At 40.8% G+C, this 13,092-nt stretch overlaps 1 protein-coding gene across 1 annotated transcript in view; it reads right to left on the bottom strand.

The window, feature by feature from the left end:
* Window positions 1-13,092, bottom strand: part of STAG1 (STAG1 cohesin complex component) — a 326,723-nt gene that overhangs the window by 120,480 nt on the left and 193,151 nt on the right. The window contains exon 4 of the mRNA XM_060241966.1: window positions 6,236-6,400. Coding sequence (XP_060097949.1) covers window positions 6,236-6,400 — 165 coding nt within the window. The remainder of the gene's footprint in view (window positions 1-6,235; window positions 6,401-13,092) is intronic.

Genomic DNA, 13,092 nt, shown 5'->3' with positions numbered 1-13,092 from the left:
ATAATCTGAGTAGACTGGGAGGGGGAAGAGAAGTTTACAATGTCATTTCATTGTTTCTACAGAGTCAGAGCCTTGTGCTTTTTCTTGATGTTTTATTTTAAAAATTGCACTGCCAAACTCCGCTATTCCCCCACGTTACCAACTTAAACAAACTATTGGAAGAGTTTGAAGCATGTTTGTATTTTAAATTTTAAAAATAATATATTTAATTGTGCTTGTCTGTGTCCCCCCAGGACCTAGCTACAGTGATCCATGCGACAGTCGCTTTCAGGTTGGATTACTGTAACTCGCTCTACATATGCTTACCCTTGAGACTGATCCGGATACTCCAGCTGGTGCAGAATGCAGCAGCTTGGCTGCTGATAACAGTGCCTAGCTGGGCATACATCCAGCCAGTGCTATGCCAACTGCACTGACTATCAATTAAGTACTGGATCCATTGCAAGGTATTAGTTCTGACTTTTAAAGCCTTACATGGCCTGGGACTGACATATCTACAGGACCACCTCTCCCCATATGTACAATCCAGTACACAACATCTGCTGACCATCCCAGGCCCAAAGGAGGTCTGATCTGCCTCAATCAGGGCCAGGGGTTTTTTGGAATCAGTTCCCTTTAGAGATCCAGACCCTTACTGAATTGTTACTTTCCATAGGGCCTGCAAAACGAAGCTATTCCGCCAGGCCTTTAGTTGAGGCAGCAGGTGTCCTACTCCGTCGGCTGGCCCTATGCTACGGTACCATCTCTGCTGTAATGAATTTTACTCTATTTACTGTTTTAGACTCTCAGTTTATATAACATGTGCCCAACTGTGCTGCTATTTATAATATATGTTTATCAAATTGTCTTATTCTATTGATTTGATTTTAACTGTTGTTTTATACTGTTTTTAGAATGTTGTGATCTGCCCGGAGTCTGTTTTGGAAAAGGGTGGAATAGAAATTGCCTAAATAAATAAATAAAATACCTGGCATTGGATTTTTGACACTCATGCCCTGGCCCCACAAAGCCCCATTTGTGTCAGATCCGGCCCTCCTAACAAATGAGTTTGACATCCCTGCCCTAAATAAAACACAACTAGAGGGCAAGGATATAAAGAAATCACTAGAAGAGATGTATTAGTTTTTAAATATAGTGTGGATTGACTGGAACCTAATAAACAATGTCTGCTTTAAATGCAAATGGATTAAATAATCAATATATGCGATGGAGTGTTCCAAATTCTGCAGAAAGATAATCCTGTTACTCGGTGCTTCCAGGAAACACACCTGAAGCATGATCATGAAATATATTTAAGAAGTGTATTCAGAGATCAGATATATCATGCTGCAACAAATAATGAATCATGCTGCAACAAATAATGAAACAAGTGGGTAAGGATTGCATTAACAACAAATTGGAAGTAATAGCAATTAAAAAGATAAGGATGGTAAATTTTTTTCCCTGAACGGGAGAATTTTAGATTGGAAGTTCACCATAGGATGTTTATACAATCTCCCAAAGGTTCAGAAATCATTCTTTAAAATAAAGAAAGAGTATAAAAAGTCTAGGAGTTTACCTGATAAAGGTCTGTGAAGATATGCAAAGGAAAAAATTAAAATTTATAATAGCCATCAAACAGCCAAGTCTGTATCTTACTCCAAGAAATATACATTTTGAGTATGGTGATAAAACAGGGGAAGTATTAGCAAGAATTTTAGCAGCAAGTAAAAAAATTGACTTTACCAACGGAAATAACATATGAGTAGACAGAGTCCAGTATGACAGAGGAAACTAAAAAAGTTTAGGGAAAACTGTATGAAGCTGGAAATCTTAATTCAGAGGAGACTGCGAGGCTTATGCATTCTCTGCCCATTCCAAAAATGTCCAGGTGACATAAAGAATGGCTGAATAATTACAAGACTGGAAATAACAGGAGTGATTGAGAAACTAAAATTAAGAAAATCTTCTGGACTGGGTTGATATACTAATGAGTTCTATAAAGTTTGTAGTGAAAAGGTGGTCTCATTTCTGGAAATATTATATGCCCAGATTTTATAAAATGTCTCCCACCTAAAACCTCTGGGGCAAATATGGTGGTCCATAAGAGAGAAAACTATCCATGTTTAGTGGCATCTTGTTTTTTTCCTGAATACCAACCAGAGAATTCTAACAATTCTGGCTAATCACTTAAAAAAAAATTTAAGTAAATATATTAAACTGGATCAAGCAGGATTTCTGAAAGGACGGACTACATTTTAGAATGCCAGGAGATTTAATCAACCTTAGTACATAGCATATCCTACATTATTCTACTTTATGGATGCAGAGAAAGCATTTGATCATGTTGAATAGAATTATGTACAGGAAGTTTTGAAGTTCTTTGGTTTTCGGGGAAATTTCTTAAAATAAACCCGGCTCAGCCTGGTTTATCTTAATCCCATGGCTCGAGATAAGATTACAAATACCATTTCAGAGCTATTTGAAGTGAATTTATAGTTTAGACATATTTATAACACACTGTGAGTTGTATATATTAATGTTATTGTAAAGGGTCATTTACTTGACTATTTAATAATGAAAAAAGAATAAGAAATTAAGAAGAGTGAAGACTAGTTAAATATCAAACAATTGCAAATTGAACACATTTTCTCTAGAAACAGCAAAGCAACAGCTTCAAGTTTACAGAAATCAAAACTGTAAAGACAATGAGGCAAACAGTTTTTCAAATAACTGTTCTTTGAAACAAATAACAAAGCTGACAGATTTTTAGTGTCTTTGTTCATCTTTGAATAAGTTAACAAATGAGGAAAGTTTTCAAGCAGTACTATGAAAAAATGTATGATTTGAATAGTGTTTTTGATATTCAATTTTCCCTATAAGAGTTTAATATTAAAGATATTAAAACTCTTTATGCAACTATTTTTGATATTATCAAAAATGAAGATAAATAAATAACCAAGTTTAGATGTGTTACCACTGAAATTTAATATCATATTTTTTATGTTCATAGGTGCTAAAAAGGCACCTTTTTGTTTCAAACTCAACATTTATGGATGGTAATTTTTAGATTTCTTGGACATCAAGATATTTTTTGTAAGCTAATAATACATTTCCCATTCCTCTTCAACTTTGGCAAAGAATGGGACAAGAGTGCCCTCTATTCATTTCAAGTACTGAATCCCCTGCACAATAAATTAGATTGAATGAAAAGGATTCCAAATTGATCAGAATTAGGGATGGACATGAATTTGGGAAAATGAGGTTTGTGGAGTCTCATGAACCACAAATCTCCATGAACCTTTCAATTTACTGAACCGGTTTGAGGTTCATGATGCAGCACAGCTTGCAAAAGGGATTCCTTTAAAAGGCTTTTGTAAGTCGCACCAGTGGGAATCACAAGTGAACTCTGAACTCACTCGACAAGTCATGCCACCACTGAGAAGATATATAAAGTGAAAGTGGTCTCCTTAAATGCCTTCTCCAATCCCCACCAGTGGTATCAGCATGTCTGCCTAAACAAACGACATGAACCTCCCTAAATTAACTGAGAGTTTTGTAAGAGGTTCATGGGAGCAGGATGGCATGAACTGGTTCTTGACTAATTTCAGTTCGTAATTCAGTTCATGCTAAACCCTAGTCAGAATATGTAATTTTCAATGGGCCACAACATCAGTCCATTGGTTAGCCATTTGGGCATCTCTTAATCAGAATTTAAAAAAAAAAAAAAAAAAAATTAAACTGCACTGTCTGAAATGATAATACCAAAAATGTTGTATTAATTTGGGAACATTCCAGTCACTGTACCGGATAAGTGCTTGGAAGAATGGTAACAGAAACTTTAAAGGATTGTCAGGCAAAAGAAGAAGCCAAGAGTAGTTCTGAGTGTTATACAATGATGAAAACAGACAGGAGGATCACAGTTACTTAATCTGGTGAAATATTACCAAGTTTCTGGGTAGAAAATTTCACCCAAATTCATTTTTTTTACTTATTTACCTCTACTAATAGAGGAAACAATGAGATGGGGAAAAATGTACTGGATTTTCTTTGCCATGGTTAAGGGGCAAGAGTTACTTTAAATACACCTCTTGTTTAAGGATGCTTAGGTTTCTCTAATCTTGGCAGATAACATGAGGGGAGGCAGCAGAATTATGCTGACTGGGCCAATGGATTATCTGAGATCCAGATGAAGTTTGGTTTACATTGGAATACCTGTATATTCTTTTCTCTTCTAAAGCATCCTTTATGGCAAAAGAAAACACATCGGGAAAGAGCAATTGAACACTGCAGATAATTTACTGATAAGGACTGGACCTCACATCTTTCCCATCCATCCCCTGCAGGTCTTTTCAATCCCAGGAAAGTTTATTTCTGAGATCACAGGAACCATATGGACCATTAGTCATGCAGGCTGGGAGGCTGCAGTGAGAGTCGGATGAAATATCTCCCATCAATAGAATGTATATGATGCCATCACCTTAAGACCACTGATATATTTACTGTAATATATCCACTCTGAGCCCCCATGGGGAACGGGCAGAATATAAAGAGACAGATAATAATAATAATTTTTAAAAAGTAATAGTGGAAGCCTTCAACACTAAACAACTGGGAAGTTATACCGCTAATGATCCAAGTACTTACACTGATACAAAGGACCCAACTAACAAAGCACCTTCCTGGAAAGAATATTGGCCAGTTAGCTAGCTCAATACATTAAATCTGTACATTGATATCAATCCGCATAGCTGTGCATGATCAACCTGCAACACTCATATAGCACTGTAAATGTTAGTTTTAATTGTAATTTTGATAGTTTTAATTATAATGGATTTAATTAGCAAATTATATATATTGTACTGAGATAATGTTTTTATATTGTAAACTGTAATTCCTATATGTTGTGAGCTGCCCTGAGCCTGCTTCGGCGGGGAGGGCAGGATATAAATAAAATATATTATTATTATTATTATTATTATTATTTTATCCATGCATTTACACTTCACCTGGGTGCATGAACCTCTTCCTTTGTTTCTTTTTTCTTTGTTTTATCGTCAGTGCTGATCCGATGGGTTCTCAAGGCAAGAGAACCTCAGCCAGTATCATAATGCCCCTGTATAAATCGATGGTGCGGTCTCATTTGGAGTACTGTGTGCAGTTCTGGTTGCCGCACCTCAAAAAGGATATTATAGCTTTGGAGAAAGTCCAGAGAAGGGCAACTAGAATGATTAAAGGGCTGGAGCACTTTCCCTATGAAGAAAGGTTGAAACGCTTGGGACTCTTTAGCTTGGAGAAACGTCGACTGCGGAGTGACATGATAGAGGTTTACAAGATAATGCATGGGATGGAGAAAGTAGAGAAAGAAGTACTTTTCTCCCTTTCTCACAATACAAGAACTCGTGGGCATTCGATGAAATTGCTGAGCAGAAAGGTTAAAACGGATAAAAGGAAGTACTTCTTCACCCAAAGGGTGATTAACATGTGGAATTCACTGCCACAGGAGGTGGTGACGGCCACAAGTATAGCCACCTTCAAGAGGGGTTTAGATAAAAATATGGAGCACAGGTCCATCAGTGGCTATTAGCCACAGTGTATGTGTGTATATAAAAAATTTTTTGCCACTGTGTGACACAGAGTGTTGGACTTGATGGGCCGTTGGCCTGATCCAACATGGCTTCTCTTATGTTCTTAAGAGACATTCAGACAGGGTGGATAAAAATCAATGATTTTTTTTAATTAATTTTTTTTAATTAAAATCGGATTGTGCTTTAAATCAAATCCATCCTGCATTCAGAGGTGGTTTACTATTGGCTGTCTCCATATAGCAACCCTACACTTTACTCTTCCATCCAAATACTAACTAGGGCCAACTCAGCTTAGCTTCCAAGATATGACAAGATCAGGCTAGCTCTGACTATCCAGATCAGGGACCTTCTTTCTACTGAACATATATACAGAATTCCTTTTTGCACAATTTCAAACTATTTATGTATTTATTTAAAACATTTATTAGCCACCTTTCTATCTTGAGGATCTCAAGGTGGCTTACAACATAAATAAAACAGTAATTATAAAATATACACAAAAAACACTAGTCCTAGGATACATATTTTTAAATGGCCTATTTAGATGTACACTCCAATCTCCTCTTAATATTTGCAGATGTACAACAGAAGAAAAAGCAAAAGTATGACTTCATTAGTTAAAATCTGCTTAATTTAGAAGAATCTATGATAGGCACCCACAGTTTTACCTGCATAGCACTTTTGCCCAGTTTCACCACCTCAAACAAAGTGACAGGATCTCCTTCTCCATTCTGCTGTGGGTGACCATTAGCTCTTCCTCGACCTGTTCCTCTGATTCCAGGTTCTGAACGAAACTTCTCTCCCGGAGTCTTTCGAGGCTTCTTATTAGCAGACTGAGAAATAGAACAAAGAGAAAACTTTGATGTCTTTAAAGCCCAAAGTTTTTAAGCTCCTATATTAAAAGTTGCCACATTATTATATACATCCTAGACTATAAAAACAACACATAACAAATGGTATATAAAGGTCCCTCGTGTGGAACCCCGACCAATTTTCCAGACCTGCAAGTTCTCAAAGTTGGAAGGACATAAGTGAAATAGACTTTTTAAAAATATATAAAGGTTTATTAAATGGTTAAAAGAATTCACTACACAGCACCATCTCAACAGTTTAGTAACGACAAAACAAAGAAGCTAACTTTTCTAATACATTGTATACCTAAGTATTCGATGGCAAATCTTCTTGCAGCTTAAAATCCAAACAGCAGCATAGAAGTGTTCTATATGTTGGAGTCAATCATGATAAAATATAACCTATTAAAGCATACTAGCAAGGTGTTAGTATGGCTCTCCCAGGCCTGTAGTCTTATTCTAGCTTCACGGGGTCACTCTGGTCCAATCAAGGATCTTCTTCTGAGGAACCTTCCACAAGATGCTGACAACTGCTCTTAATTCACCCTCCCATTTGGTTATACAACTGAGCAAAGGTTCTCATAATTAACCAATTACCATATTCTTCAGTCTGGCCTTGAAAGAGATAAGGATAGTAACTTCAGAAACACAAAGATCACAAACACCAGTGAGCCAGACTAGGCCACCGGGGGAATGAGATTGCTTTGCCTCACACAAATGTAGATGTACTTTCTTCTTATTTACTTTGTATAAAATAAGCAGAGTCAAAATTAAAGGACATGCCACATAGCAGGTAAATCTACAGCTTCAACTCTTGTACTGTACTGGAGAAATCACTGGTGCAGCGTGAAATGGTGCAATTTTGCATGAGACTTTTCAGACCAGCAGAAACATATCCAGCAGGAGTTCTGTGCAGAACTGGACACAAGATAGAACAAGCCACATGAGTATCACTGCTTTACATGATTCAGCAGTGATGTATGAATTAATTTCTTAACATGTTTCTTTCTATACTGGTTTCAATCTTTAATTAAATTGAACTTTTAAATTAATACTAGATTATGAACCATTGTATGGGTATTAGGCAAAGGTTAGTGCTCATCTTTCTGTCATGGTGAAGACAACTAGAGTTGCCCCTATATCTATTGATATACTCGTCATAGCTTTAACAAAACCATGAGAAACTGAAGAGGTCAGGATTAGAATTTGTGGTAGCACTAATTAGAAAATTTTGTCATTGAAATATCAAATCCAAAAGGCTGAAAAAAATGAGTCTGGCTCTTAAGGGAGACCCTTCCCAGGAGATTTCCCTACTTTTTTCTAGCCAAGGCTCGCCTCAGCATGGAAAAAGGGAGACCCTTCTCAGGACATCCACTTCCTCCTAGCCAAGGCTTACTGCAGCCAGTTTTCTCTTGGCCTTGGTTTGCCATAGCAAGGAGAAAGGTGACCCCAGGATATGCCTGCAGCAGGGATCTCTCCCCGCCTCAGGCAGATCCTGGTTGTAATGGTGGAGCCATTAGAGACCGTCTCTTCCCATATGTTCCCCAGAGGGTACTCAGATCGGGGACATGGAACCTGTTATCGATCCCTGGATCGAGGGAGGCAAGACTGAAGATCACTCGGGAGAGAGCCTTCTCCATAGCGGCCCCCTATTGGTGGAACCAACTGCCAGAAGAAACAAGAGCCTTGCGGTACCTTGTTCAGTTCTGCAAGGCTTGCAAGACAGCTTTATTTCAACTTGCTTTTAATGGATAGCCACATATGAGGGTACTCAAGAAGACTGAAATTACTAGAATGTATTATTATTATTAGCACCAAACTGTTTTTAAAATGTTTTAATTGTTTTATTGTAAGATTTTAATTAGTTAATGTTTAATCTGTAAATGCTTTTACTGTTGTGAGCCACCCTGAGCCTGCTTCGGCAGGAAGGGCGGGATATAAATTCAATAATAAATAAATAAATAAATAAATAAAATAAACCCTATGGTTTAAAACCCCATGGTTCTGCTTCCCACCACTTCAAAATATGGGGAAGCAAAACCATAAGATTAAATAAACCCCTAGAAGTGCCCCCCTTTCTGCAGCCAGCAAAACGCAAGGGGTGAAATGCCTCCAAGGAAGCACTTCACCCTCTCCTGTCTGCTGGCTGTGGCTCCCCATGGAAGGCATTCAACTCCTTCTGGCTGCGGAAGAAAGTTAGGAGTGACGAGCCCCTGGGAAGGCACTTTACCCCTTCCTTTCTGCTGCTCCAGCTGTCTCAGGCCCACTAGTGCAGCCCATCTAAACTGAGAAGACTGAGCCAGTACAGAGAAGTCTCTCCCCACTGGCTCAGTTGTCACATGTGGGCTCCCTCGTACAGCCTATTTCAAGGGACTGTGCCAAGCAGGCCGAAGTGGGGGTGAAGTGCCTCTGGGGCCAGGAGAAAGGTTAGAGTTCCTTCTGAGAGAGATCCCCCTCCATTTTCTCCTGGATGAGCCTCTCCACAGCCAGGAGAAAGGGAAACCCTTCCCTGGAGATCTCCTTCCCAGTTTCTCTTAGCCTCAGCTTGCCATAGCCAAAAGAAAGGCAGAAGGCAGTATATCCCCCTGCCCCACTTTTTCCTAGCCAAGGATGCCATGGCCAGGAGAAAGGCAACCCCAGGATCTGCATTTGGTGAGGAGGGCTCTCTGAGCTACAAGAAGATCCTGGCTGTGATAGCTTCTCCCCATGATGTGCTTTAAATAGCACCACAGGGAAAAAAGCTAACCCCAGGATCTGTATGTGGCCAGGAGGGCTCTCCCAGCCACAGGCAGATCTGTAAACGGGGAAGTTTGTAAATGTTTGTGGAGTCCCACGAACCAAAACAAATCTCAATTTTTCTGGTTTCTGCCCATCCCAACTGAACAACCTTGCATATAAAGCATCTCTCTCATTCCTAAAGGTTTGTGTGTTTTTTTTGAAGTGCTCAAAATTTTCAAGTTTATCTCTCAGAAAAATTGAAGGTGCTTGGAAAAAAAGGATGAGGAACACTGGACACCTCCACTCCACCCCATACCTTCAGAAATAAAGTGGGTGATGACAAGAGACAGGGCATCTCTTCCTTAGGGTGCCCTCCCCCTTGAGTCTCACCTGGCACTACTTTATATGGTGATTCCTGGATATAAATTATATCAGAAGGACAGAGAGAGAAGGGTTGGAGGTGGGGTGGATCTTACATCAGAGAGGGTATACAGTCCAGTAAGACTGAGAAGGTCAGAGAAGTAGATTCCTTTCTAGAAATGCTCTGGGTCAAAATAGCAGGCCCAAAAGGAAGTTTAACTCCGGTAGTTTGTTATCGCCCACCAGATCAAAAGATAAAGGATGATTATAAAATCATGAAAGAATTACAGATAGCAGCTAAACATTAAAACTGTATCGTAATAAGAGATCTTAATTACCCACAGATTGATTGGATTAATATGCGTTCCGGTTTGGAGAAAGAAATTGAGTTTCTAGACACTCATGATTGTGCTATGGAGCAGATGATCACAGAACTACCAAAGGTGGGGCAATCCTGGACTTGGTCCTAAGTAATGCCCAAGACCTGGTGAGAGATGTAAAAGTGATCGCACCACTTGGGAGCAGTGTCCATAATGTTATTGATTTCACCATTTGTATAAATAGGGAGTTGCCCAAAAAGACCAACACAACCACTTTTAACTTTAAAAGGAGTAAATTCTCTGAGATGATGAGGCACATGAAGAAGAAACTGAAAGGAAAGGTAAACAGGGTGAAAAAACCCTTGGCTAATTAAAACTACAATCCTAGAAGCTCAGATAAAATATATACCACAAGGCAGGAAAAGCACAAATAGGTATTTTAAAAAAGCCTGCATGGTTAACAAACAAAGTAACGGAAGCTGTAAAAAGTAAGAAGGATCCCTTTACGTGGTGGAAAGCTAGCCCAAGTAAGGTTAATAAAAGGGAACACAGGCTTTGGCAAATCAAATGCAAGTTTGTGATCAGGCAGGCAAAAAGGTACTATGAAGAGCATATTGCAAAAAAACATAAAGACCAACAATAAAAATGTTTTCAAATACATTAGAAGCAAGAAACCAGTCAGGGAGACAGTGAGGCCCTTGGATGACCAAGGGAAAAAGGATTACTGAAGGACTATAGGAAAATGGCTGAGAAGTTGAATGAATTTTTTGCCTCCATTTTCCCTGTGAAAGATGAAAAGTGTTTGCCCACTTCAGAACCACTGATTTCGGGAGGGGTGTTGAAAGACCTGAGACAGATTGAGGTGACAAGAGAGGTGGTCCTATGACTGATAGACAATTTAAAAACTGATAAGTCAATAGGTCTCGATGGCATACATCGTCATCGTCACTTTAAAAACAGCGGTCACTTTAAAAACAACAGCATTTTATATAGTTTAAACTCCTTTAACCCTCTCACCCTAATGGACCTTAACTACCAATACTACTAGAATTGGATGATTATTTATTGGTTATTTAAATTGATTGTTTATTGATTAGCTAATTGGAGGACACATATTTATGGCAAATTAATTAGAGGAGGGATACTGATTGGGGAAGGTTTTTATATTTAAGGAGCCAATGGATTTAATAATTTAATTATTATTAGCTAATGAATTAGGAATCGTGCTAGGGAGGGATTTAAATTAAATAACTATTAGAATATTGGCGGGTAATTTATTGAAAGGTCAGTTGGAGTTGGGAGGGCTGAGGAGGGAATAGGTTTAGCTATTCTGTCGGTTGAAGGGCTGGTGGATACCAGTAAGAGATGATTGGCCTGGGGATCCCGGTACTCCTGGGGAGGGGAAAGTATGACGGTGGGAACAGGCGGAATTGTAAGGAAAGGAGGCTGAGACATGATAGTGCTCGACCACCCTCCAGTCTGCGTCCCATCCCGACGGTGACAGGTAGTGGTGCCAGGCGAAACTACTTGCCTCCGTCACTGGTGTTATGTAATGCCAGGTCCATTAATAACAAGACCTCCATCCTTCGGGAATTCCTGCTTGAGCAGGACATGAACCTGGCATGCGTAACCGAGACCTGGGTGCGCGATGGGGAGACCGTAGCTCTCTCCCAGATGGCCCCCCCAGAATACTCGGTCTTTCACCAGTCACGGACTAGCGGGCGGGGGGGAGGGGTGGCATTGTTCATACAACAGGCTTACTCCTTCCAGGCTCTCCCAGCCCCGGAAATCAAGGGCATTAAATGTGCTGGTCTGGCGTGGGACGTTGGGAAGGGGTTGGCGATCTGGCTGGTGTACCGACCGCCTAACGCACCGGCTAGCACCTTACCATCCCTGATGGAGGCCGCAGCAGGCTGGACATTGCAGCACCCAAGGCTTCTGATCCTGGGTGACTTCAATGTTCATGCCGATGACGCGACCTCCAATCGGGCGATGGACCTGGTGTCTTCCATGGCAACACTAGGACTCTCCCAAATTGTTACAACACCCACTCAACAGGCGGGGCACATGTTAGACTTGGTCTTCGGAGCGGGAGTTTTAGGAAACGATTTTGCTGCTATAGCAGTGCCATGGTCGGATCACTATGCCCTCAAGGCTCGTGTGGTTGTCCCACCTCAAGCCTGTTTAGACAGCGAGCATATTTTAGCTCGCCCACGGAGCCTGATGGACCCGGAACGGTTCCTGATGGCACTGCGGGATCCCTGGCCCCCTGGCAATTCCTTAGATGACCTGGTGGAGTCCTGGAATGACAGGCTCTCCAGAACCATCGATGAGATTGCACCTAAGAGTCCTCTGCGCCCTCATTTAAAGCCGACACCTTGGTATAACCAAGAGTTGCGGCAATTAAAACAGGGACTCAGACGACTAGAGAGGCAATGGCGGCGTACTCAAGACGAAGTGATTAGAACATCTTATAGAGAGTTTATGAAGACCTATGAGATCGCAGTCAAAGCCGCAAAGAAAATATACTTTGCGGCTGAGATTGCGTCTGCAACTTTGTGCCCGGCACAATTGTTTAACATAATTCGGACTCTTACAACGCTGCCACAAGGCAGACCAAATTCTAATGAATTGGAGATTGGTTGTGAGGCTTTTGCGAACTTTTTTGTGGATAAAATCGCGTCGCTCCGCTGCAACTTCCCTGACATATTAGATACAGTTAGCGAACCCAAGGCTCCATGCCTGTGTTCGGATAGTGTTCTGGATGGTTTCGGTGCTCTCAGCCTGGAGGAAGTTGACAGGATCCTCTTATCTGCACACCCAACAACTTGCAATCTGGACCCCTGCCCCTCCTGGCTTATTAAAACCTGCCAGAAGGAGCTCAGATATCCTATACGGGATATCATAAATAGATCCCTAACGGAAGGGCATTTTCCATCATCGCTTAAAGAGGCAGTGGTCCGTCCCCTCTTGAAAAAAACGTTAGACCTGGCCAAATTGGCACAACCTTTTTGGGCAACCTTATCGAGAGGGCAGTGGCGTTGCAGCTACAGGGTTTCCTGGAGGATGCTTCTGTCCTTGATCCCCACCAGTCTGGCTTCCGCCCGGGCCATGGGACAGAGTGCTGGTTGCCCTGCTGGATGACCTTCAACGGCATCTGGATAAAGGCGGCTCGGCAGTGCTAATGTTGTTAGACCTATCGGCAGCGCTGGATACGGTCAACCATCGGTTGCTGGCCTGCCGCCTCGCCGACGCGGGGATTCAGGGGTTGGCCCT

Source organism: Heteronotia binoei, chromosome 6 (assembly GCF_032191835.1).
Source record: "Heteronotia binoei isolate CCM8104 ecotype False Entrance Well chromosome 6, APGP_CSIRO_Hbin_v1, whole genome shotgun sequence".
Taxonomy (NCBI): Eukaryota; Metazoa; Chordata; class Lepidosauria; order Squamata; family Gekkonidae; genus Heteronotia; species Heteronotia binoei.
The sequence above is the reverse complement of the archived record's forward strand: the minus strand, read 5'-3'. Positions and strand labels throughout refer to the sequence as shown.